The sequence below is a fragment of the Anser anser genome (assembly GCF_964211835.1).
Source record: "Anser anser genome assembly, chromosome: 1".
Lineage (NCBI taxonomy): Eukaryota > Metazoa > Chordata > Aves > Anseriformes > Anatidae > Anser > Anser anser.
This window is the reverse complement of record NC_139720.1, coordinates 97,309,640-97,336,857: the sequence shown is the minus strand read 5'-3', so window position 1 is coordinate 97,336,857 and position 27,218 is coordinate 97,309,640. Positions and strand designations below refer to the sequence as shown.

The following is a 27,218-nucleotide window of genomic DNA, read 5'->3' as shown; positions in this document are numbered from 1 at the left end:
CAAAAAACCTACAAGCCTGGCTGAAAAAATACTGAACTGATCACACAATGGCTGAAATGCACATTCCCAGACAACACACTCATGCAGAAACAAAAAGAAAAAAAGCAGTGCCAAGTTTGGCAAGGTACAGCAGACACTGAAATGTTTTGAGTGTTTTTCTTCCCCAGAACCAGAGGTTTTATTTCTTTCTTTTCTTTTTTTTTTTAAATAGAGAACAAACTCACTGTAGGGCAACATCCCACTAGGGAGGCAGACACAATGATGATTCCTCAGTGGCCCATTGCAAAGAAGAAAAAATATGGCAGCCAGTAGTGAAGAAATAACTAGAGAGTTAGTAATGAGGTACTGGAAGCTTTGCCTGAGGTGGAAGGCAGAAGGGGAGCTAACAAAATGATGTGAAAGAACAGTTTAGCAACAGAGAAAAATGGGTGACTTCCGTTCCAGGAAATCTCAGCCTGCGTTGAGAAAGTCTTGGAGAGACCAAGTGCCTTAGATGTCAATTCCATAGCTAGAAGATGTATTAAAATACAAAAGGACCTCCCTTGAGCTATATGAGTAGATAGCTAGCAATCTTCTCTAAAGGATGTGGCAGTGGGATTGCCTGCTGTAGGTGGAGAGATTTATGCTCCTCATTCCTGGAGACTGAGTTTATAGCAACATACAAATGGCCATACTGGGTCTGACCAAAGGTCTGTCTTACCCAGAAACTTGTCTCCAACAGCAATCTGGAATACGTTTACTGAGAGCGTACCCAGAGAGGTACTGTTTGATAATAGAGCTCGTCTCATAGCTTGCTGCCATCCCTTCAGCCCCGCTCTTATTGCTCACCCTGCTCTCTGCTGCATGTTTTTGGTGTTTCCTATACTCCGGGACTCAGTGGACCACACACTGAGCCAGCTCAACATGCTACACCTGCAAAAACATAACTGAGGTTTACCACCCACCCCTCAAAATGCTGCCAAATGTTTTCTCTTGTTGTGCAGAGCTGAATTAGTTCAACAAGCACCAAAGCCCATGCAAAGCAGGGGGGCACATATCACACGTCCACGGACAGGAGGAGCTGGGAGGCACAACCGTGCTTTGCAGCACTGGCGGGCCAGTAGGTTAGTTCAGCTCTGCAGAGCCTAGGAACAAGGTCTGTAACCCCCAAGCACAAAACACCGTGAGAGCTGTGAAAGGGGCAGAAGGGGGCATGCGGATCTCCATGAAAATTATCTGACAGGGAGGTCAAGTCAGGGCTGCCATCACAGCATGACAGAGGTGAAAAGCAGTGCTACAGCTAAAGGGAGAGGGTTTTTTACCAAGTGAATTAGGGGGGAGGGAACTTGTTTCCTTTTCGTTCCACTAAGCCAACAGAGTGCTATGAAAAAAAAAAAAGCCGCGATTTATATCCTAACCCGTGCAGCATAAAAGTATATGTGCGTATATATATATATTATGTGTATATATATATATAAGGGAGAATCACATCTGTCATACAAGCATATGCATACATAGGTTTACATGTGTGAGTATAATAAGCAAGCAAACATATCCACAGGCACACAGAAGCAGGCGCAGCACCTGGTGCAATCTAGCAAGGCAGAGAAAAGCAATGAAAGCCCTTCCAAATCAGTCGACTTCTGCCTCCTGCAGAGCCAGCCCATCCCTGAGGATAAAACAGGAGACAACGGGGCAGCGCTGCACATCCTTATGCAGTCCTGCTGGCTAAATTGTCTCAATTATGGGAGACTGCCACCTCAGCAGGAACCCTGCCGCATCCTCTCCAGCTTGCATCCTCGGCGCCCTCCAGTGAGTTAGGAAAAGCAGAGGTGAAGCAGCACCTGGCAAGGCCAGTGCCAATTAGACGCAAGCAGCAGGCAGGATCCCACCATGGTCTCCTTGAGATGCTTCAGGTATAGCTACCATTTTAGTCCAGCAGTTTTAATCCCAGCAAGAGGCACATTCCTAAGAAGAGCTGGCACTTGCCTCTAAATTGTCGTTTCTTGCTAGTGCCCCAGCACAAGTGCTGGCTGTGGGTGCCCTGTTCCACCCCTTCTCGTGATGCTCTGCCCGTGCTTCCTTGTGTCTGAGCATCTGCTTATGGTGGTGGCTGCTAGGGTTTGGAGCGCAACTGCGAGTGGAGTCTGAGGCTCTTAGAGCAAACCCCGTGATTTCCCAGGGGCTGTCAATAACAGGGAGACTCGGGAGAGAGAAGATAGTGGTTAGGGTGACAGCCAGATGGGGCAAGCCTGAGACACTGCTAATGAGGCAGGGTGGAGCAATAAAGGCAGCACGCAGCAGGCGAGGGGAACAGAGGTAGAGTCCTTGAATAGAAAGCAGCGTGATAATGAGGCCGTAGTGCTTTGCTTTAACTGCTTATGCTGTGCAGTCTGCAGCCTGCTGTGCAGGAAGAAGGTAAAGGGGAGTTGAGTTATTTAACCAAACTAAATAACAAGGAAGTCATGTCAGCACAACAGCCTGCTTTCACAGAACAATAGTCCCCTGGTGCTACATAAACACAGAGATCCAGACTAACCGTGTATTTTCTACACAAGAGGCAATCTCCCCTGTGCCTGCTGCGGATTCAAACAGCCCCGTTACCACTGTGAGGGCAGGAGATCTGCCAGTGTCACAGAGATTGGATCGACCTGCTGTGTCCCCATGGGCTCCAGATAGTCAGAAGCTAGCTCCTTGCACCAAGAGTGCTTTTTAAAGAGCGTTGGCCTCCAAATAGCTGGGACCAGAGTGTGATCAGAGAATAATAGCGGGCTGTCGATGTATCCTGCCAAGCCGTATGTCCGTCAGCAGTGATCTTAGCACCAGCCTCACAGGTAAGCCCGGAGACAACTCATAGCCCCAGGCCTATCAGCTTTTGCATAGTGACATATCTCTACAGCTAAACGTCTACCCAGCAGACAGCCCCTGAGTAGGAACGCGTCTCAGGCAGCACGAGGCGTTCACCAAGCTCTGCAGTTAATGGAGAGAGACCCAGTCATTAGGCAGGTCTGGTGGGCTTGTGTTCATGGTTCTGCCTGGCTCTGCCAACAGTTCAGTGTTTGACCTTGGGCAAATTGCTTCCTTGTTCTGTGCCTCACCTGCACTATCTGTAAAGTGGAATTACCGCTGCTGTTAGCCTCAGACTGCGGTCTCCGAGTCCCAATTTCCTTCAGTTTCTGTGCAGTTCTTTTGAGATCCTGGCATGGAAGAAGCAATGTGTGAAGCCAGCAGCGATGTATACCAGAGGCCTGCTGTGGCGTAGAAAAAGGATGCATTGTGAAAACCCTATAACCAAAACAGCAGGCTCTGTGTGCTACCAGAAGCTGATGAATCTGCAAAAGCTCTGTTCCTGTAGGAAGACAAAGGTGCAAAAGAAACAGAGTGCCCTTGAGGATTCACCAGGGCGACACCTCCCATGCTCAGATCCTCAGGGGACCTCTCTCTGGGAAGAAATCCATTGTGGAGAAAGTTCTTTGGAGGCAGTAACTACCTGTGGAGGACCTCCACAACTCACCTTTCTGTCAAAGGCTAGCTTCCAGCCAGAGGTGTAGCTAAGAGGAGCTGTAGTGTGATGAGATGAGCGGTCTTGAAAGTCAGAGGGGAGATGTGGCCCATCAACTCCAATTAGCTTCTCTGCAGGTGCTTAATCCCTCTTGTTGTGTGGATATTATTTGTTTAGTTTTTCAAATGACTTCTGTCTGACTCCAAGTCTCAGGGCATGTTGATGTATAATAGGTGTGTTGTTAGCAGAATGCTTTGTATGAAACTTACTCTAGCTCATCTAATTTGGGGGATGGACAACTCCATCAGGTTTGTATCTGCTGCTTTTGCTTGGTGTGAAAAGTGGCTTTTCTCCTGCATGTTGCTTATTGTTTTTTTTCCCCCCTTAGAACGAGTTTTACCCACACTCCCCAACCCTTTTCCAGGTCAGTATATGCTTTATGTCAAAGTAGCTCTAGCCGGGTCATTCTCCATCATCCTGATATATGCGAAGAGCAAGGGATGGGCAAAACAGTGCAGGACAATAAGGGCCTTCCCATCTCTTCTACATGCCATTTGTTCTCTTCTGCTCACCTTCCTCATCCTTCCCTTCCCCCCTTCCATTTCAGGAAACCAGTCAGCTAAAAAGCAACAACCTTTAACCAAACTTTGATCCATGGCATCGTTTGCTCATCCAGGTCTGGACAGTCTTCAGTGGGGATCAGTTTGTCTAGAGACCCATTCCTTACATATATTCCAGTCCTATGCTTTCTTTTCACATATCCTGATTTGGATCAAAAGCATAAACAGGTCTAAAATGTTGCAGGGATGGTGGAGGGGACAAGTGAGAAGCTAAAAATCAAAGTGCTGCCAGGAGATTTTTTCACTCTAGATGTGCAAGCTATTCACAATGCGTTGTTTTCTCATTCCTCTGTCATATACCCCCAAATCTGTCTGTCCTGTAGTGCTGCATTTCGTGGAATCACAGAATCGTTCAGGTTGGAAAAGACCTCCAAGATGATCTGGTCCAACCATCCCCCTACCACCAATATCACCCACTAGACCATGTCCCTAAGCACCAGGTCCAACCTTTCCTTGAACACCCCCAGGGATGGTGACACCACCACCTCCCTGGGTAACCTGTTCCAATGCCCGACTGCTCTTTCTGAGAAGAAATGTCTCCTCATTTCCAACCTGAGGCAGACAGCATGAAAGAAAAGCTCAAGGTAAACACATAAACCACAGTGAGGTGTTACGGACTGGTTTATTACAAAGGGAGGAGGTATGAAGGGAAAACAGAGCCTGAGTATTTTTCCTGTTCTTGCCACATGCTGCTAAAGCATGCCTCAGGTCTAGGTAGCGTGGCCCAGATGTGCACATGAGGTTTGGTGTTTGGATGCAGTCTTGAGATTGTGTAAAAGCACAGCGACTCAGCACTTCCTGAAATTGGGCTGTTTCCAGGGGTTTGAAGCTAAATCAGCAGTAAGGCAGCCAGTCCCCTTATTCACTTAAAACACTTTGGCCTAGGGCTCCTCAGTATCTTTGCTTCACTGCCATATGATGGAGATATACTCAACTCATGGGATGCTCTGAGGCCTCAATAGTTAATGTCTGCGTAGAGCTTGGAGGTAGAGTGTTATTAGGAACCCATGTTGTTTTGCAAAAGGGCACCTGCCCAAGTAAAGCACCTGCAGGTACTCCCATGAAAAGAACAATAAATGCTGGGTGTTACATCAGCTCCGTTTAACTACTCTGCGTTTTCAAATCAAGCTCTGCTCTTGGCAACTTATTCAGGCTCAGGATGTAGTCACAATTGCCTATTTAAAAGGCAAATCCACAAACACAATCAAAGAAAAGTACCTAAAAAAGGAGGGAAAAAAAAAAAAAAGAAATCAAGCTACCATTAAAATTAAATCCCAGAGAGTGATTTGTAAATAACATTCAAGGAGCTGAAGAAAGGAGTAAAGTAGGCCGTTGGGAACCTAGTGTGGCAAAATAAATCCAATTAAACACCATTATCGTATGTATTGCAAATGAAACGTGTGCCTGGATATGAAATTAAAGTTGCTGAGGCTGTTCGGGATGTAAGGTTTTGAGGAGTTTTCCAATTTTGCTTGTTCTTTTTTAAGCAGAACTTTCAATGACAAATATTTTTGTCTGATGGAAAACCCAGGGCTCTTTCTTTTTATGATTATTTTTATTATATATCCTTAAATTCCACAAGCAGGCACTGTTAATTCTTTTCGGAGCCAGCCCTGTTTACAGCTGGCTTTGAATTAGTAGTCCATTAAGGTAAATGATAAAGCAAAAACTGCAAGTGAGCAAGGCCCAGATTTCCATACCAAATGCCCCTCCTAATCAAGCTGCCAAGGCCATCCTGCAAAGCTTTTGTCAATCCTTTAAAACACTTTCCACTCTGCCTTTGAAGTTTTTATTTTTTTCTTTTTGCTGCTCCCTGTTCTCCTGAGATCATCTTGAAGGACATCCTGGTGTGACATCACTTCTGTGAGGCATCTTCAGGAGTTTGTGATGCCAAATGCTGGGATATCTCCTGTGACCCAGGACATGCTAAGAGGATTTTGCAGAGGGGGAAAGTAGAATTTAAATACTCTGGACCTCATTTGGTATCTGAAAGCCCCTACCAGCTTCTTTAATGTGGGCCTTCAGCACAGATACTGGTTTATCTCAACATTTGCTTTTACTTTGCTGTTCACTTTCAAAGGAACCTTAGGCATAAAAGCTTCTTGTCTGACCTTTTTCTCCCTATGGGTTTATATTCTGAGATGCAGTCCTCAGCTCTCAAACAAGCCCTTCCTCAGTGACCACAATCGCAGCCTCTTCTCCCTCAATTTCCATTTCTCTTAAGCCTTGGTAACGCTTCCCTGCCCTGTAGGGCTTTGAGCATTAATTTTAAAAGGAAGGTGTCTTGAGATGAAGAGCACTGTGCTCATGCTAAGCATTGCTATCATCAGCTAGCTGCTGTGAAAACATCTTGTTTTCAGGCAGGCTAGGGACTCGGAAGAAGCCCATTCAGCTGAACACATGGGAGTTGAATTTGATGAGGCTGTATCCTAGAAGGCTGGTGGAGCCTAGCTGATTCAGCTCTCAGCTGATTTGTCCCTGGTAAATGTTCCATCTCTCCTGATTCTCCAGCAGGGAACTTGCCCTGAAAAGTCTTCCAGGATGATGTCACCTCATCACATTTTCCTGTCCACGTGGTAACCACATTGTAATGGGATGTCAGAACACCTAGCTGGCCTTAGTGTATCATCAAGTGATTTTCTAAGGGGTTTTCTTCTGGAAGGAGAATTTTCTCATTCCCCACCACACCTGCCAACACCACGGCAAATGGGATCTCTGTTGCACCTCGAAAGCGTCTGTCACTAGTATGCCACTGGTTCCATCTCTGTCCTCCTCCTTTGTCCCTTTGCCCTCAGCCCTTTGCACATAGACTCACTCCTCTATGATTAGCCCTTAGTGTCCACATCAGAATGACTTACCCAGCCTGACAGGCTTCAAAACCTGTAAGTCTTCCTCTTGGGAGTTTTGCCATGAGGGCTTACCACAGATTAACCAGGAACTTTCTCAGCATGGTTAGCTCGAACCCCAGGAGCTCCGCAGGGGGATGCCTTGTTGCCAAGAGGGTGGCACAATCCAGTCATGGTCATCGACACAGATTTACAGTAATAGTGTGTAAATAACTGGCGGAGGGGAAGGGAAAAGGAGAATGAGCAGTCCTGTGTTTCTGCCAAAACGCGCACTGATCGGAGAATGACCCTGTACGACTGTAGCTCGTAGCTAGTCTCCATTTAGCTGTAGCCCGTGTAGCTTGTGCTGTCACTAATGCCTTCATCGAGTGGGTGGGAGCTGGGGGAAGGGAGAAAAGAGATGTTCATTTGTGTCTGATGACCAGAGTGGGAAACATAGAGCACCTTTCTTTGGAATACCCTCTCAGTTCTCCTCCATCCCCGTGGAGGTCCTAGCTATGGAGGAAAGAGAGTTCATCCATTGCATTGAACTCCACCCATGGCTGCTCCCCTGTCACTTCCTCCATTGCCCAAACAAAGCTAAGCAGGCAGCTGTCCTGTGAGCTGGGTCTCCTTGTTTTGGCAAAAGGTTGAAAGTCTGAACATTTTTGAAGCTATGGGGAGAAGCATGGGGGAATACATGAGGAAGTACATATTGTAAAGGGTTAACACATGATTTGCAGGGGGGTTGCTGCTTAGGTAGCGATATGGGAGCAGTCCACAAAAACCAGTCCTTCCAGTACGATGTGGCTGGTTAAAGAACTCATCCGTCTCTCAAGTCTTCTTCACTGAAGCCAGAACTTCTTTCTCAGATGGTTTCCAAGAAATGGTCAGTGAAAACCCAAGCCTTTGGAGCCTTTGAATCATACTTGTTGGTAGGGCTGGGGAAAACATAGCATAAACAGGCTAAAATAGCCAATCTTGTCCTATGGTGATCCTGACATAGAAATTACCAGCAGACAAAAATGCTGGTTGTAGGGACCAAGCTTAGGAGGGCATCAGCACCTGATAACACCCATGACCCTGGAGATCAAGCTCAACTGAAGGTTCACCTTGCTCCCTGGCGGTGGTATCCAGCCAGATTTTCCCAAAAGCTCATTCTCCATTGCAGAAGGGGATGGCTCTGCAGGGTGGATCAGGCAAGCCAAGTTTCTTTCAGCACTCAAGGTCAGTGTTCATCCCTGCCAGGTCAGTAGGCTGCAATTGCAGTGGGTGCCAAGCCTGCTGGGGCTTCAGGCCAAGGGAACAGAAAGAACAAGACAGGGCAAAGGCAGGCGGCCAACATCATATTGATTTTTTTCTTGATATTTCATAGGTACCAGGCAAGCAGTGTCATTACGCCTTATTTTGACCATGTGGTTAAAAGTGAATAAAAGTCAGAGGTGATGATAGTGTGCTCCAAAATGGATCATAAGTACGGAGTGGGAAACAATTATCTTAGGGGAAAGAGAAATGCCAAGAATTATTTCTGCTACTACAGCTACTAGCATTATTTGGTGAGCTTTCTGGATAGCAACAGACAGTTTCTGTTTGCTGAGACTGTTTAAAAAATTAGAAAACATTCTAATTCCTTCCCAAAAAGTGTAAAGAAAAGAAACCAGCTTTTTTTAAAGGGAAAAAAAAAGACACAAGGGAGAGAGAGAGAGAGAAATGGCTTTATTGCTTGATCTGTTTCTGTACTTTTTGTTCATTAATTTTAATTTAGATTGATTTATTCCAGAATGAGCCCTGGATTGCATATATTTGCATAACCCTTTCCGGTAGTAATGCTGTGGAGAATCCAGTGAGGGAGGAAGAGCAGAAGCAAAGGGTAGGAACTGAGACTGCAAGTCCCAGAAGATGCTCCTCAGGGCTGGGCCCTTGCACTGGGGTAGCGAAGGCATTTCAAGGTCTGGTTAGTCACAGGTGCAGCTTTGCACGCCTGCAGAACAGCCCTGCCAAACAGAGGTCAGGGCTCAGCAGTCAGCTGGGAGAGTGGAGGTTGGGTGAAACCACTGCGGGAGAAAACACAGAGCCCATGGAAAAGCACCTGCCTTGGAAAATCAGTTGTGCAGCAGGGACACCAATGGATAGCATCGGAGCTGTAGCACGGAGAGATTGCCCTGCAGAGCAGGGCTCGGGCAGACCACGACCCTCCTGGGCCAGATGTCCCCTGCCTGGAGGACACTCATACCTGATACCATCCATATGTTAGGTGGGTTTTGGAAGCTGTCAGATGAACCTTCCTCCTTAGAGATTAGGAGACCGACCTATACCCACTGCAGGGAAAGTGTACCAAAATGCTCGCTCTTCCCTCTCCCTCTCCTACCCTCCTGTGGTGAGCTGCCAGCTGGGCTGACGGGGACACAAGTGTGGAGGGCAGCAAGGAGGATGAAGAACAGCCATTGTTGTCTTGATTTAATCCTCAAGCACACTCAAAATTTCCTCGCACCCCTAAGAGAAAACGGCCAAAGAGCAATTCCCACCTTCCTCCTCCTCCTCTCCCCCTGCTCCCATTTTGACTATACACCACTTAAGAATTTGCCTAACAAATTGACCTCCCCTCTGGTTATTGTCCCAAGTGAACAGCCTCTCCATTCACTAACCCATGACGGTAAGTCGGTTTGGGAAGCAGCGGGTTTATCTTCCCGGCTCAGGCACTGCACTGGGCCTGCTTGTGAACCAGTTGCCATTCAGTGTCTGCTCTGCTGTTGATAAAGCACATTACACATGGCTGGGCTTGCATGATTAATACAGCTGTCTAAGCGCTCTCTCTAAAAACAAAAACAACCGGGAGAAGGGAGGTGGGGGATTTGGGAGGGAGGGGGGTGCACAGGGGAAAAAAAAAAAAAAAACAACCATTCCAAAGAAATCAGGCTTGCAGAAAAAGCAGAGCTCTCCTGGCAGGCCTGCCCTGCTGTGGCCGAGCAGGTCTGTCGGCAGAGCATCCCTGCAAAAGGGAGAAGCCTAGTGGCAAGGCAAGCGAAGGAGAAGTGCGCTGGCCCTTCCCCAACATCACCTGCATGTCCCTTTGCAATTTGGGAAATGGATGCATGGACAGGAGCAAGGACACAAGGGGTCAGGCCACAGAGGAGGATGTGCTGTGACCAGCACGGCTTCAGTGAGGTCCAGCCAGGCTGCCTGTACGGTAGGTGTTACAGACACGCATGCTTGCTGGTGGACCAGTACACTCCTGAGCCAGATCACTTTATGCACTGCACACACACCCCATGCTCAGAGGCACATCCCACCTTCGCTGAGCAGTTTTTATGCACCCCAGAACATCTGGAGGATGGACAGAGTGGCTGCAGGCATCTTTTCCTTTGCTCCCAAGTCACCCAGACGTAGGCCAGCTCAGCTGTCTGTAAGCTGCAGTGACTTTCCTTCTTGTGTTACTGGCCTGGGAACGGGCAGTGGAAGCCCTTTCTGCTCCAGCATTACCCGTGACTGGGCCAGGAAGCCAGCATGAAAGCCCTGCTTGCACTGTGAAGTGAGCAGGAGTCATGCAACTTCACACCTGTACACACATCCATATTTTGGTGAGAACTACAGAGGGCACAAAAAAGTATTTGTGCAGACCACGTGCTTTAGAGATGTGCACCAACCCGTGGGCCTGGCTTGACTCTCGTGAGATCTGTGGTTTTCTGAAAGCCCAGAGAAGTGTGCGGTCTCCTTTATGGTGTTCCCATGATCTGGGCCCCGTATTTCTTGTTCAGAAGCAGCCCTTGACAAAAGCTAGCTAAAACCTCATTCCAGCTTGTTCCACACCTGCACCAGGAGGGAGGGGGCCCAGGGGGCCTTCTCACCCCACAGGGGCTGTTTCTGCCAAGGGTGGTGGTGCAAGGGAGTCCACAGGGAGGAGTGATGTCCTTAAGAAGACCTCAAGGACAGGTCAGGGGGCACCATGCTGCAGGCACTAGAGATGGAAAGGAAGGGCCGAGGCAGTGATACAACTGGATTACAGTACCAGAGTAATGTCTAGCATGCTGGTCACTCTCCAGCCCAATCTAGTTCACCTTCTGCTTCGATCTCCTTACCAGGCACCCCTCAGCGTGTCCCTCCCTCTTCATTTCTGTTCACAGCCACTCAAATCTTTCCCATGCCAAATACCCAGCAAAGCGTGTGGAAAACTGTAGCAAGGATTAAGTAGGTAAACAGACACGCACAAAGCTGATGAAAATATTAATTTTTCAAGAGGTTCCAGAGTTTCCCATTAGCAAGCCTGCTTCCTAGGGCTGTGTATGCTCTGGGTGAGGGGAGCTGTGCTCTTTGTTCCTTAATGAGAAGCCAAACTGTTGCCACAGCCGGTCTGCTATGTCTTACACATGTGCTTGAGATGTGAGTAGAGGAGGTTTTTTTTTTTCTATCTTAGAAAAATGAAAAGCAGAAAAAGCTTAGATCTTCCCTGTGATGACCCCAAAAAAACTCTGTGTTACGTATTTTTTGGATGCTTTGCTTGTAGGATGAAAGTCTTCAATGAATGGTTTGAAGACAAGGGAGTTGTGAGTAACTGATTTTGTATCAGTAGTTTGCAAGATGTTTATATATATATACATATATTTATTATTATATATATTTATTTTTTATATATATATATACATATATATCCTCCAACTACTAGGAGAATGGAAAGGGTGGGAGACATTTCTTAGCTGTGAGAGAACTGTGGAACTTTCTGATGCCTTTAGGATAGATCTAGTAATGAAAAATATGTGTAACCTTGAAACGTAGGTGGTCTTCTGGCCACCACCAGCCTCACTGATCATGATAATAGCTCAATTCCAGACTAGCAGTACTACATACCAGCTCCAGGATAAATGGTGTAAGCAGCCATCTTTTGAAAAGCACAGCCTTCTCAGAGCGACACTGAGAAATATGATTTCAGGGATAGTCTTCAGACCTCGGAGAAGGATGGGTGAGCTGCATTGCAGAATGAATCTTCACTGTGACACGAGGTATGATAGATTAGTACTTAGTGCACCATGAATGAGCTCCAAAACATGGGGAAGAAGTGTTCAGTGCTAAAAAAACCCATGAGCAAATTCTGAAATACATTAAACAGTGTGCTAAGATTGATAGACACCAGAGACATTGCCTTAATCTTGTTGGAGAGTTGCTGCAGGGCATCCTCCGTAGTTTACACAGTGGTACTTCTGCCTCTAGAAAAGCCAATCTATTGCCAGTGCCGTTACAGTCAAATTTTAATTACAGGAGAAGAACCCCACAGATACTAACTGGTAGTGAGAATGGGCCACAAGCAAGTAACAAACAAAACAGTTTCAACATTGAGAACAGGGAGTGAAAAAGCATGTCTTCTCCTCAAAGCAGGGGGGATGGACAGGAAACTAGTAAGGAAGAAGCCCCAGATGAACCCTAGTAAGTAGAAACTGCTAATCCCTAAAGCCTCAGAGTAGAGTGCAAAGCCTTGGAAGAAAGAAATTAATAACTTTCAAAGTATGACCTTGAAAATGGAATTAACAGTATTCGTCCCTTTTAAGCCTTCATGATAATAAAGATTTCATCTTCTGAAGCCCTAGCAAGAGTCAACAGACTGGAAAAATGACTTCTTCCAGGGGAGCTCGCAAGTGTAAAACCTAAGACCCCTCCAGGAACCAGGGAGTGAGGTGCCATGGAGACACCTACATGGTGCATATCCACTTCCCCTTTGACCTTAGAGGCCAAACATCCCTTAGAGGATATTTTCATTCCTCCCTCATTTTTGGTCCTCTTTGCTCAAGAAGCAAGACTCCAACCTTTGCTGTAAGCAAAGTTAACCTGTCACCAGCACGGAGCACGGAGCCACTGAGGATGAAGAGCAGTTTGAAAAATGTCAGGCCAGCTCCACTTGCTTTGCCATCACTCCCTTCCTTCCCATCACAGAGAAGTCTTTCTAGCCTGTCTCCTGCCTCCCCCGTGGCCTAACCTTCAGCTAGAAGCTCATGGGGTCCGACTGTCCTCTTACACTGGGTTTTATCTCACATTCTTTGAGAGGATCCCAGGGGCAGATTCACCAAAGCAAGTGAAGAGCCTGTAGCTTTCTGGTGCCTTTTGAAACTTCTCTCTGGGCTCTCGACCATGAGCACCAACAGACTTACCAAGCCCTAGAGTCTTGATAATGTAAATAAGAGAAAACCCAGGCATCTGCTGTCTCTTTTCCTATCTCCACTTCGTTTTACTCAGGTGATAAAAGCTGGGAGCCAGTGGGAAATTCCACACTGGTGAGTGCAGGTGTGAAACATGTAGATGGGTGGGTGATTTTTTTTTTTCCCCTCTCCATATGGACCAAGAATATATCTACTCCTTGCTTGCATCTCAAAAAACCCTTTTAAAGGTCTGTGTTGGGAAGCTTGAAAGTCGTAGTTCCAATTTCTGCTGGCAGTCATCATGGTGCTTACAGCATTTGGAGGCATACCTCTGTGCAGCCAAGCGGGCTTGTGGATTTGCTTACTGGTCTCATCTGGTTTGTCTGTTCAGCAAGGGTTACTAAGCACAGCAGGTCAGCCTCCAGGGCTACAGTTCTGTACATCTTATAGGTGCCATCAGAGGTGGTATCAGTCTTGCAAAAGGGAGCTGAAGGCAGTGAGCATGCAGAAGCAGGCATTTTCCGTGGGGAGGAAGTAGAGCGGGTTAGAAGCTTTACCCATGCAACCTTGGTTTCTTGCAACTACAGTGGATAGACGTCTTCCTTTTGACAGGGACAACCAACCCGGCAGTTCAGAACTGCCACCTGAAGCTGTTGTAGCAAGGACACTGCTGCATAGTGGCTGTGGGAAGGTGCAGACCAGTGGGGGGCAGATTGCACGCCACATAAACATAACCACGTTGTGCTCAGAGCATGCAGAGCTGGCACCCCTCCTTTAGGCCCCAGGGTTTTTTTGCCAGCAGGTCTGTCTGTGCAGGACCCCAGGGTTTTCCCCCAGGTGTCCCTAGCCACTAGCCCTGTGTTTTAATGCCAGCCAGTGTTATTCCCTTGCAGACACCATGCAGCCAGGAAGGATGCTGCTGTGCAGATCTGTAAACAGGCTGGAGCCGACTTACGGTCTGTCTGCCACTGCAGAGGAGGAAGCCAGGGCCTCTGGCTAGCCACCTAGACAGACTGACCGACTCTAACAGGGGGCAAGTGCCCTAAGATCCCCAGTTTTGCTCCCGGTGCTGGCCTTGTCCCATCCAAAACAGGCAGCAGCAGCATCTATGGGAGTCCCTGGCAGCGCAGCATCCCTGCCCGGCCAGACACCTTGCAGGGGAGGCTTCTGCAGGGTTCAAGTGAGCCCTGAGATGGTGGGTGGTTTTATTATTTTTTTCCCGTTTTTATTTATTTATTTATTTATTTATTTATTTATTTATTTATTTATTCCTCTTTATTTTTTATTCTCTGCCTTCGGCTGCCACCTGGTGGGAAGGAGGCGTGCGGCTGCAGCCTCCAGCAGTGCTCAGGGCACAGACGGGAACGCCTGCCCCTGCTGCAGCTCCCCCTGCTCCTCCAGCCAAGCCGGAGCACAGGTGAACAGCCGCAAAAATTAAAAAATAAAAATAAAAAATATATTGAGGGAGACTGTGGATACAGAAGTCTTCGGGTAGGCCAGAATTTCAAGGAAGAAAAAAAATGTTCTTCCATGTCGTGGATGCCCCATCCCTGGAGGTGCTCAAGGCCAGGCTGGATGGGGCTTTGGGCAGCCTGGTCTGGTGGGAGGTGTCCCTGCCTGTGGCAGGGGGTTGGAATTGGATGGTCTGTAAGGTCCCTTCCAACCTGAGCCGTTCAGTGATACTGTGAAAATCAAGCTCTTAAGGAGTGTTGAGTTGGCCCCCAGCTGCAGGGGCCGGGACTGAAGGTTGGATGAGACCCTTGGCCTGACCCCATAGAGCTGGTCTCTTGCAGTGGGCTCCTTTTGGCAGGCTGGTTTTGAGGAACAGGTGAGCTGGTTTTGAGGAATAGGCTTTGCAGTCTCACTGGGGTTTGCAGTGAACCTGAGAAGCACCCTGCTTTTCCTCCTCCCTCCACCTTCTCATCCAAGTCCCACCACCCTGCCTGCCCCCTCTTTTCCTGCACCCTTTATGGCAGTAGGAGCATTTCAGCCGTATGGTGCGATGTAGCATACACACACCTATGTGTATGGGGCAGATCATTTGGTGTAGCTGTTTACCTTGTGCTGAAAGACTAAATCCCTGCAGTGGTGCAAGGCTCTGAGCCAGTGTCAGAGCAGAAAAAGGTTCTGAGGGGCAGCCACAAGCTTGCTTTCTTTTTTTTTTTTTCCTTTTTTTTTTTTTGGTAATTAAAAAATATTTTTCTTTCTCAAGCCTTGCCCCCAGAAGCAGCAGAAGTGTTTAGGCTGCTGCCCTTCCACTAAAGAACAAAATAAATCCAGCCTGAGGCAAACACCCAGCGTGGGAACATTCCTCCCGCCCCATTAATGCCTGCGAAGCGATAAGCAAGCGGGGCCTTACAGTGGGAAAGGTCAGGCACCCTTAATAACAGCAGGTGCCACCGGCTTGGCGTGCGAGGCTGATAAAGCTCTGGCAGCGCCGCCTAAGCAGCATGCTTTGTGCCAGAGCGTGCAGCCACTGTCAGCTTTCTGCTGCGGGGAAGGGTTTGCCTGCAGCGGGGGAAAAAAATCACTGGGGCCTCACTTGCTCTTCCACACCGTGATTCGAAAATGTGAAGGTGTTCTCCCAGCAGCGTGTGGAAAGGACCCCTGGGGCTTCTTTGTGTGAGGCTGGTGTGGGTCCAGCATCACCTGCAGGTGGGCAAGAGTAGCAAGGGCATGGTGGCACAGCTCCATCCTCCCCCTAGCTAAATTTATGGACATAGCTCGGGCTACTCTGCCGTGGGAGAGACGTAGGACAGTGCACATGGTCCCCTTCAGCCCAGGGGGAGCTGTGAAAATCGGCTGCCTCGTGCTGTGGCACCAGCGCAGATGACCAAGGCTGGCTGTGGTTAGTCTTCCCGGCCGTGGTCCACCTGCATCTGCACCCCTCGCCAGCTGCAGCACGGAAGGGAGGCGCGATCGCTTTGCCCTTGCCAGTTTTCAGCCTGTGCCTTCCTGGTTTGATTAATGCGGTCCAACACGGCCAGCCGCTTGGAGTCTGGGGTCCCTCAAGGGTTTACTTGTGAAATGGTGCCAGATATGCGTATGAGCTCAGCAGCAGCAGCAGCAGCAACCCAATTCTTTTCCCTGGCTACGGTGGAAGAAAACCCCCTTCGCCATTGCACGGCCATGAACTTGGCAGTGCAGCCAAATTGCGGGGAGTGGTTAGCCCCGGAGATTAGCTGGCAGAGCAAACTCTCAGGACACTGGCTCAAGGTTACCAAACTGGGGGGACAGCGGAGAAGGCACCATTCGTTTGCCAGAGCCCCCCCGTCCGTCCCCTGGGGAAGGGGACACTTTGCTGCCGGGGATGCTCGCCAGGGGGCGGCGGAGACCGCGGCGTGAGCGTTGGCCATAACCGGTGCCCTCGATGCCTGAATTCATTGAGTTTTCAAGGCTTTGGTCTGTGATCGGGCTGGAACCGTCCCACGCTTTCACAGCACGTGTGGAGGTAAATGCAGTGCACCTGGTGTGGCCTTTACCTGGCTCTGCTGCAAGGCACGGGGATCACACGCAGCCGCCAGGCTGAATTTGTGCGTGCTGCAGTGGCACAGAGAAAGCTCCACGGAGAAGTGTGAGGAGGTACCTAGAGCTATGATCATTTTTCAGTCATGGAGATGGGAGTCTTGGGTCATCAGATGTCTACAAGCTTGCTCACTCGAGCTCGAGCAGGGCAGAAGCTGGTGTGACTGTCATCACACCGTGCCGCATGTGTCCTCCCTTATTCCTGCATATTGCAGCCGCTCATCTCTTCTACCACGCCATACCATACCGCACCATATCATACCATGCCATGCCTAACCATGCCCACACACACACAAACCCCAAAGCCAAGCACTTACACCTGTTGGAGCAGCAGTACCCAGGCAAGGTCTAACATACCTCTGCTTCTGCCATGCCAGGTGCCTCCATAGGCTCATCTCTTTGCTCTAATCCCATATGAACCCTAGGAAAATGGCAAGGAAGGAGCAGGTGGCCATGTATTACATGTGTATGTGTGTGTTAGACAAATAGTATTTTAGCTGCATGGTAAAAAATGTAATGGCTGGAAATGTTTTGCAGACAACGCACCTTGCCTGGTGGGCTCTTGATTAATTGCTGGGCCAGAGGAGTCATGTTTTGTGACTTCTTCCCTGACAAAATGTGACACGCATGGTCCCAAACACTTGTTCCCCCCAGTTAGTTGACCATGAAAGATACTGTCTCTGACACACAGGTTCAGGTAAGTGCAGCAACTGAACTTGAACTCATTCATGAGTTCAGGGAGGGAGAATAATGTTGTAGGATTTGTGTGACGAGTCAGAAAATGAGCAGGGAATAACTGAAAAAAAAAGCCACACTTGGAATACAAATTTTCCACACAAAACAGATGATCTAGTAAGTGAAAGGCTACATTAAGAAAAAAAATAAGACAAATGAAAATACTACAGAATTTGAGGGATGCCTCTATGTCACCAGCTAAACTTTAATAGCGACGGTGCTGCTGGGCACCTGTGCTCCACCAGCAGAGAGGGGCTCTTCGTCAGGCAAACTGCAGGCTGTGAGATGGAGCAATTGCATTTTGCTACCATCAGGATCTCACAAACGGGTGGTTTGTTTGTTTTTCTCTTTTTTTTCCTCACACACACCCATTAGAAATGGCTCTTTTTGCTGGTAAGCATGTCTTCTTTCACAGTAGGATTAGTTCCAACAAATAGACCCATATCTATCTCCACACTTCAGTATCTTGTCCTATAAAACACTGCATCTACATGCACAGATATACCCCCACGTGTAAATAACGACGAGCATGCATTTATGAAACTGCAGCCATGTACACCTCCCTGCCCATTACAGAGGAGAGACTGCCAACGCTTGGTATTGCGGGGTGAATTTAAAACAGCACCACTGCCTTTAAAGCCATCCAGAAGAGGAAACCCGTCGATGAGAGGATGGATGAGATGTCAGGAGCGTTAGCGCTTAATATTCCTGGAGCGAGCCTGCGTTATTTGTTGCTGCGGCACAGCGCTCCTCCCTGCCCCCTCCGACAGACCCGCGTGCGCACACACACGTGCAGGTTCATTTCCTTCCCTTAACAAAAAATCCTAATTTTGCCCTGCAGGTGCCACATTTTGGGACTGTGGCAATGCACCAGCCCCTGTGGGCACTAGGATGGGTCACCGCGGGCAGGGGGGACGCACCGCGGAGGTGTGAGCGGCACCGCGGGGTTCACGGCTGGGGCTGAGCTTTCCTGCTTGCTCCCAGCCTGGTTCCTGCAGGCTGGGTGTCGTGTGAGGAGAGAGCATTGGTGGCGTGCTCCTCCTCGAGCCCCTTGTCGTGGTACCACGTGTGATCTTGTCCTCTTTTCTCTTCCCTTCTCGCACCCTGCAGGACCCGGCACGGGGAGAGTAGACAACGGCTCCATGAGTTTGGCCGTCCCACTGTGGCTGCTGGCAGCGTCCCTGCTCTGCCTACTCAGCAAATGTTAATACAAATCAGAATTAAAAATAATAATAATAATAATAATTAAAAAAAAAAACCAACAACCAACACGACAACAACGACGACGACAACACACAAAGCAAAACGCGTTATACAGGAGACAGAGCGAAGAGAGGGGAGAGAGAAAAAAAGAGAGGGGGAGAGAGGGAGAGGACCGTTTCTTTCACAACTTTTGTGTGTTCAGGAGCGAAGAGGGGGGAGAGGAAAAATCACAGCAAAGACGACTCAGCAACATTTAATACGATTTCTGACAAGCCGGCCGTCAAGTCACCGACCGTCTAGGAGGCAACACAAAGCGAGGGGGAGAATGGGGCACCAGCAAGGAGCACGTCGCCGGAGGATGCTGCAAAATAAACACACCAACGAAACCCGCAAAGCCAATCGAACAGAAGATCCCTTTTCTTTTCTCTCCTCCTTCCTCTTTTCCATACTCCCTCACCTGCCTTCCTTCCTTCCTTCCTCCTCTTTCTTTCTTTTGCAGAAAGAGGTCTTTGCTTCAGCGTCTGTAGCCACTTACTTAACTTTTTGGATGCTCTTGGTCATTTTTTTGAGCCAATGCTCAGGCAGTTCATAATTTTAGGAAAAAAAAAAAAAAAGAAAAAAAAAACACAACAGAGCAAGTTATCTGAAGCTCTCTGCACACTGGTGTCCCGTGAAGAACCCCTTCCTCTCTTCACCTCATCCTGTGCTCCTGTGCACCGGGCCCTTGCTAAAAACCATCCTTCCTGTACCCTCCTTCCTGCAACATCACGCTCTGGCCTGAACTAAAGTTGTGTCAATTCAACCGAAACCATACTTTTATTTCCTTTTTTTTTTTTTTTTTAATTCTCTTCCTCTCCCCCTCAATTTGACTAAGTGTCTTTCTCTTTCTCCAGTGTATGCCTGCGTGTGTGCGTGCATGCGTGCATGTGTGTGTGCGTGGCTCGCGCTCTGTCTCCTCTTTCTCTCTTTCTCCTGCTCTCTCTAAGCATGCAAGAGGAACAGTCCATGTGTACATACGCTCATCCCGCTGTAGATAATGTCCTGCCTTGTAAGTGTGAGACCAGATGCTGAGAGATCACTCGGGCAGAGAAGAGGGGTGAGGAGAGAGGGGCAGCTGCAGCACAGCTTCCCGTGGTGGCCCTTCTCCAGCATCCTCCTGGCCACCTCGCTTGCAAGAATCAGCCTGCATCTTTTTTTAACCTTTTTTTCCCTCCCACCTGCACCTGTCTGGCTCTCAGCCTTAGAGCAGCAGCATAGCAGCTCCTGCTACACCTCAGTGCTTGCACACACTCATGTGAGTGAATGCACAGGTGTGTGTTTGTCCAAATACATAGAAAAACAAGTACGGCATGCGAAGAGGTGCCTGCTCCTGGGGAGGAGAGGCTGGGCTGGTACGGGGTGAGAGACGAGACCTTGGCCATTGCTGAGCAGCCTGTCCTGTAGGTACAGTGTGCGTAGGAGCGATGCCTCGACTGAAAGCCATGGTGTGGTCATTCCTAACCATCTCAGCGTTCATGCAAAAATAGCGCCGATGGCCCCTTTTGTTGTTGTCCTCCCTGTTACAAGAAGTGTGTGTGATGTGGGGATGCGTGTGTGTGTGTGTGTGTGCGTGCGTATCTTGCACCACTGCTGTGATGAAGCTCACCTTGAAAATTATACAGCTGAAGAAAATTGGGTCAGAAGATGTCCAGGACCTGTGAATGTAAGAGTCAAAACAAATGCCAAGTCCAGCATCCTGGGCTTATGAAGAAGGAGCTTGAAGTGGTGCAGCGAAGAAGTAGGCAGTGCAATTCCCTTCCCTCTTCAATTTCCTGTAGGAAGGGCTTGCTGCAGGGGGCTGTTGCTTGCCATCACCCTCCCCACGGCAGAGCTGTGTGTGGAGGTGCCTGCAGGAGAAGATGCAGTGAGCCCTGAGCAAGGAGAGGGAGAGATCAGGCCGTGAGAGTCGGGGGTGAGAAGATGCTGGCTGGTGGCTGGGAGGTGGCGCAGCAGCCAAGGGGGTAAAATGGAGGTTTTATCAGGTATCCTCTTCTTTTGGGGACACACAGGGAGGAACTTGAGATAGCCCAGTCAAGATGACTGAGCATCCCATGACAATGTTTTATGGATGCTCGGCACCGCAGGGCTTTGAAGCACCAGCAAGCATGCTGTTCCCTCTCCCAAAGCAGGAGGAACTGCTCCGGCTGCTGTCAGTGGGCACTGCGGTGCTGCTGGTGCTCGCATCCTTCCTGCTGAGCTCAGCTGTTTGGGGCAGCGACAGGCAGGCGATTGAGCAGGCAGCCAAGGGCTCCTCGCTGACAGCCAGGATGAGCAAGGAAATAAGAGAGAGAGATGAGAGGCTGAAGGCTGGGTGATAGCAGACTAGCTATAGATGTGCTGTGGGCTTGGATGGTGGTAAATTATGCTCAGTCGACACTCCTCTGGGCCCCAAAGTCATACCTGGAGCATTTGTGCCTTGGTGCCATCATGTCCCGTATCCCTCTGAGTATTTGGTTACATTTCAGGAGATCTGTGTCACTCGGTGTCTTGGTCACAGCTCCAGGTTTCCTGCTGCAGCAAGGGCTCCTCATCCCCTTTGGGGTGACCCTGCAGCCGTGAGCTGATGCTGTTCCCAAAAGCCGGGGCTGGGAGCGTGCTGGGATGCCACCACATCGCCAGCGTGTCTGGCGCTCACCTGGGTTTTCTATCGCAGACTTGCTATCAGCAGGTGACTCGATGGCGCCAGGCTGCTCATCATGATAAGCGAGCCCACCGTTTTCTTTAGGTTGAGGCTTCTCTTCCATGCCAGCACTGTGAGGGCTGTCCCGCGTCTTGTCCTGCACAGGGGGGTTGGCTGTGGTGAGGTCACCCCTAGGCACTGCCTAGAACCCTGCCAGGGTGGTGGCAGTGTGCTGTGTCTTGTGTCTTCGTTGCTTTGGGTATTTTGAAGGAGTTTTGGGGGTGTGGTATTTTTTTTCAGTGTTAGATTTTTATTTTTTTTTTGTCTGTCAAGGCACGGAGGCTTTCGGTTTAAAGGCAAGTATGTTGCTAAAAGCAGGACACTCAATTTCTGAAGCCACCTCCCCATTAGCAGCAGGAAACGGCCCCGACACTTGGTTCAGGTCTTGCCTGCAGGAGCCAGGCAGACCCGTACCCGGTCGTGTGGCTGCAAAGCAGGGTTAAGGCCAGCTGCTTGCAGACCTGCCCAAGGAAGGCCACAAGCACAGAGGAGGTCTGTCACCTGCAGCAGTGCTGGCAGCCCGCTCCTGGCCGTGCCTGCTCCTAGCGGGGCTGGGGGACTCGCCAGGCTCGCCCCATGAGCTGCTGCATGTGCATCCCCCTGCTCCTCCTCAGCTCGAGCAGGGATCGCTCAATGCACCCATCGAGATGAGAGCTCGGGCAAACAGGGGAAATGCAAGCCCACCCGCTCTCCCCATTCCCTTTCTCCCCCTCCGCCCTTCAGCAGAGGTGTTGCAAAGGTATTTCTCACGTCTCAGGCCCTTTTCTCTGATGCTGTTTCTCCTCCTCACCTCCACTCCGCGTTCATGTTCCCACCTTCCCCATCCCCTGCGGAGAAGCTGTGCTCTCGCCTCCCGCTGCCTCTCAGCTGGTCGGGGACTGGGGAGACGGGAGTTCGGAACGGGACACCAGTTCCTTGAGCTTGTCAGTGTAATTGTGTTTGGTCGATGGAGATTTAACATTTAGTGTTATAAAAAGAAGCGAACAAAACGAGAAAAAAAAAAAAGTTGTATTTCTTCTACCGGTTTGTAAATATTCCGAGAGTTACATGAGATGTCTGGTAATGTCCAAGCAGAGGAACAAAGACTTAGAGTTAATATATGGCCCCACACTTGCTAGCAGATTTCTAACCCTTTTCAGATGACCGAGAAGAGGGGCGAAGGCAAGTCTTTCTGAAAGGAACTGGGCAGCGGGAGCGCGGCCGCCCCGAGCCACGTGCCTGTAGCGCGCGGCCGGTCAGACGGACGGACGGACGGACAGACAGCAGAGCGGCCGCCTGTCCCTGACCTGCGGGGAAAGGCGACGTGGGGCTCCCCGGCCGACACCTGTATCTTGGCACTCGTGTTCATTTTCGTTCGTCTCCAGCTCCGCAGCTCGCGGGAGTGTCGCTCGGTGGTGCGCCCTCCCCTCCCCGCTTCCCCCACTGGGGACGTTGCGTCGCCCCGTGCATGTTAGCGTGCCGTTCATGAGGATTTCATTGGTGACCTGCATTGTGTCGAGAGTTAGTCTTTGTCTGCACACCTTTCTCACGCCACTGACTGTCCACCGCTCGGGCAGATCGCTCGCGTACTGCTGCCTGCCCCCCTCTTGGCCAAGGAATAGCCGAGCCCCGCCAGCCCTCCTTAGCCCCAGGGGCACCCAGGCCGTGCCCCAAGCCGCCCGTCTGAGCAGCCCCATTTGGAAGGCCCAAGCCCACAGCATGGACAAAGTCGCCGTCCTTAGCCGCAGGCTGAGTGCAAGCTGCACGTCTGGAAGGGATTTTCGGGAGCAACAGCGAGCCCTGAGGATTCAGCAGCCGCTGGGGAAGAGGAGCTGGGAAGGCCGAGGAGCTGCTTTAGGGTCCCTCTCAGCCCTGCCACCGGGGATGGTTCAGGTCCACCTTTGTACAGTGCTTTACCACTTCGCTCCTCCGTGACGAGGGAGTCCACGGGCACAGGGAAACAGCTCTCCTCCTCCCGAACCCTCTCACAGCTCTGCTCCCTCTGCTCCAAGCCCACCGACCAGCAGCCCCCGTCATCACGGTGCTTGGCACGATGTAGCAACCCAGCCGGTCCCACGGAGGGGGTGCCAGCGGGGTGAGCAGCTCTGTCCCTCTCTTCTGATGCTGCACAATCTCACTGCTTCTCTGACTCAAGTACATGAAACTCCCTGAGTTAGGGCTGCCAGAAGCAAACCACCCCATGAGAAGAGCAGAACATCAGGCAGGGAAGCGATGGGGAAGCTGGATGGTAATTTCCAAGACACGATGCCAGGCAAAAAGGCTGAGTGCTGCCCATCGCCCATGCGCGGAGCTCCCAGGTTGACCAAGGGGCAGACCGTGGCCTCTCAGCACCAGTCACAGAGCGCCTTCCTTTCCAGCGGGATGCCCAGAAAATGCCCAGAAATATTTTTTTTTTAAACTGCATGACTCCTGCTGACTGAGAGCTGCGTCACGCCATTAAAGCCTCTTTCTCTTTTCCTTCTTGCAACTTGCCAGAACGGCGTTCAGGCAGCTCCTGCATCCCCCCCGAACCTCTGCGTGGTGGTCGGCTCCCATCAGTTCACTCCCCGCAGCAGGAAAGCAGAGGGCGGCTTGGTGAGGATGCGCTGGTAAGGCCCTCTGTACCTCTGCAGCTTGGGGAGATGCGTGTGGCAAGGAGACCAGCCAAAGCAGGGCCTGGGAAAGAGGAGCAGCTCTCCTAATTCACCCAGGGTCCTTCCCTTGGGGCAGGGGCAGGGGTGGCATCCGAGCAGGGCAGCTCCCAGGTGGGGCAGGACCTCCCTTCCCTGCCTGCACTCACCCTGCAGCCTCTGCCCGCCTCCCAGTCCCCCAGGGCACGCACACGGCGCATCCACGGGCCTCATCGGGCAGCGCAGCGTGAGCCCGTGGGGCTGTTCCTGGACATGACGTGGAGCCCGTGGATGGAGACGAGGAGCTGGGTGCCGCTGGGTGAGGACAGCAGCTCCCCAAAATTAAGACGTTTGCTCCCCGGTGTAGCCACACGCATGCACGCACACACCCCAGGCTCCTCTCCCACCCGCACCATGGCACGCAGCCGGACCCACGCTGCTCCTCTTCCTCCCAGCAGCGGCTCCGGCGAGACCGGGAGCAGGCGTGTGTGCACGTGTGTGCACGCATGTGTGCGAGGCCAGGGAGGAAGGGGCAAAGAGCCAGAACCTGCCCCCGAGGCGCCGCTGTCACCTCCCCAAACCTTTCAGCTTTCCCAGCCGGAGCCGAGTTTCATCCTCTAGGCCTTGAGAACGAAGGCCAGTCCCTTCTTGCTACACGGTGGGGTGGTTAGAACTCTCCTCATTAACAGTGTTATATACATATAAATATATATATATATCTATATCTTTATATATATTTTTCCCCGGCACTGTAGACATGAGCTGAACTTCTCTTTAACGAAACGAGAAAACGGCCATTTTATTTTCTGCCATTGGTTTGTTTTCGGAACTAGCTCTGTGAAAGGAAATTTTACAAGCGCAAGCGTGTGTGTAACAGAACCTGATCGGAAACAAAACAACCCAACAAACGAATGAGCCAAACCCAGTGATGAAAAATAAATAAGTAAATAAAAAGAAGCTTTTTATTTTTTCTTTTCTCAATGTATTTAACTTCTGTTATCTCGTTTCTGTTTCTTTACATGTATGAATGCTCTGCTCTTCTGTGATCTTAAAAAAAAAATACAAAAAAATACAAAAACGAAATAAACGTGAAAAGGAGGAGACGTTTCTTCATTTCCCCTCCCTTCCTTGCGTACCATTGCTTGGCTCCTCTCCGACCCTGCCCAGCGGTGGCTTCCCTGCCCCTTTCCTCCCTGTCCCCGGGGAGCCTGGTGCTGGGGTGCAGTGAGCCTGCTGGCCACGAGCACACATGTATTGAAGAAATCTGGGTGTCTGGGGGAAAATGAGGCCAGAACTTGCTGCCCTTCCGTGTACCAGTGCTGGGGGGAGCTGGGGGGCCCTGGGCTGGGGTATTGGCATGGGGTGCGGAGGTGAGGGCTCCTGCTGAGCTCCACTGGCTCTGGGGGAGCCAAGCCAAATTTCTGGGGCTCCCGGGGCTGCCGGGGCTCCACCTTCACACACACGGCCGGGGAAAGCCTCCACGCCTCCGGCACGGCGAGGCCGAGGCTCAGCGGAAGGCTGCGAAACCCTGGCAGGCACAATCTCTGTTTTCATTAACATTTTAAATGGTTATTTTTAATGGTACATTTAACTAACGCTAACTTATCCATGGGAAGAGAATTTGGCTGTTAACACTGGCATCTGCTTAACAAACTGAAGCCTTGCATTTGGTGAGGCATGAGCACAGCACCAATAGTATTGCTTGCTAACAGCAGCCTCATTAGCATTAATTGCTGCGTTTACTACCACAAAGAGCTGCCTCTGTCTGTTACGGCGGTTATCAGATGTACCCCATTCTCCACTGGAAAAGGTAGGAAGGAAAATATTAGCAGTGATGCAGACATACCAACAGATGAGGGCCCAAATTCTTGGCACTTAGCGCAACTCAAAACTTCCAGAGGAGTAGGAAAGGTGAGGAGGTGCTCTGGGGCCTGTGTTCTTCACCTCTCCTCGCTGGAGGACTATGTTCACACACAGCTAAATCACAAGTGGAAATGAGGGTAAAAGAGTAATGGCAAAGGCCACAAGAAAATGCGAGTCCAAAAAAACACCTTGCATTTCAGCCAAGACTGGGTCGTGCTCTACAAAGAGCCTGGTATAGGGAGTTAAATGTCAATAGATGAAACACCTGATCAGATGTGCCACAACTTTGCACCAGCTGGCTCTATTGAGGTTGACTCGTGCCCATCAGCTGCTGGAATCCCAAGGCAGTATATTTGTTTTCAAGACGCCGTATTTTGGTGTATGGGGCATGAAATAGAGATTATTTATTTATTTATTTATTTATTTTCACAAGATTTCTCCCAGTGTGACGCCCCAGACTGGGTTACAAATCGGGACACAAACATCACAGCGTACCACTAGCTCCAAACCCAGGGGTCCCAGAAGCACGGGGGCATCTCTGAGCGGCTGAGGGATGGGATACACAGGACAGCTGGGAAGTGCAGCCACTTGCTCCCAGGCAGCTATCTGTACACAGCACCTGGCTGCTGGGCCATCGTCTGTCAAAACATGGGAACACACTGGAGACGGTGAGCTCTACACGATGCCTTCTGGTGATCAACACTGCAATAGTGTATGGTTTGTAGAACATTTACTGCTGCCTCTTCAAAAGTCCTGATTTCCCATTTAGGCTCAAGAATGGCGCAATGGAAGCAACAGGAATTTGGAAATTTGGGTGCTATTAATTAAAATGTGCACTAGACCTGGCATATATTCCCGTAACCTTACTGGTAAATCTCATTTCTAGGTCTTTTAACATACCCCAGTACATGCTACCTCTCCCACCAGGGAAACCATGCACTGTAGCATGGCCTCTGCCCCAGGCAGCAGCATGTCCTCAGGCAGTGTAGGGCCGGGGCACGCCAAGGGTGCCAGGCCAGGCTGCCAGGAGCTGGGGCGAGAGCAGAGCTGGCAAAACCGAGTGGCACTTAGGGGGGCATCTGAAGGCAGGGGAACAAAGGCACCGGAGGCACTTTGTGCCTCTAATGATGGCTGCGATGAGGCAAATGAGGCGAAATTACCACCAGACAGACAAATGGGAGCTCATTTCAAGAGGCAGCGAGCGAGACAGAATTGCAATGAAGAGCTCAGGAGATTAACTGGGTGGCGATGAAACTTTCTCTCTCAAGGAACCCGGTGCTCCCGCGCGCTCCCTCCCTCGCGGGCTGCACCCTCAGAGCGCTCCCTCCTGTCCCCCGGTGCTCGCGCTCTCTCAGGAGACTGCTGGAGCTAAGACAACATTTATTTAGAGCAAGAGGATGAATTTGCTCTGATGTTATCCCTCCCTCCCACCTTTTTCACTCCCTATCTGCAACAAACCCAAAAAAGGCAAACAGGAGCAGGAAGTCATCCCTACTCCGGTGGCCAAAATCTGATC

General features: G+C 50.1%; 1 protein-coding gene across 10 annotated transcripts in view; it reads left to right on the top strand.

Moving 5' to 3' along the window:
* The window catches only part of LSAMP (limbic system associated membrane protein), a 966,851-nt gene extending 941,917 nt beyond the window's left edge, over positions 1-24,934 (top strand). For 7 of the 10 annotated variants that reach the window (XM_083819698.1, XM_083819696.1, XM_083819695.1 and 4 more), the window contains 2 exons: positions 3,870-3,905; positions 18,419-24,934. In XM_083819698.1, coding sequence (XP_083675824.1) covers positions 3,870-3,905; positions 18,419-18,516 — 134 coding nt within the window. In that variant the 3' untranslated portion in view covers positions 18,517-24,934. The remainder of the gene's footprint in view (positions 1-3,869; positions 3,906-18,418) is intronic. The other 3 variants (XM_083819693.1, XM_083819694.1, XM_083819700.1) reach the window with 1 other exon arrangement.
* The last annotated feature ends 2,284 nt before the right edge of the window (positions 24,935-27,218 follow it).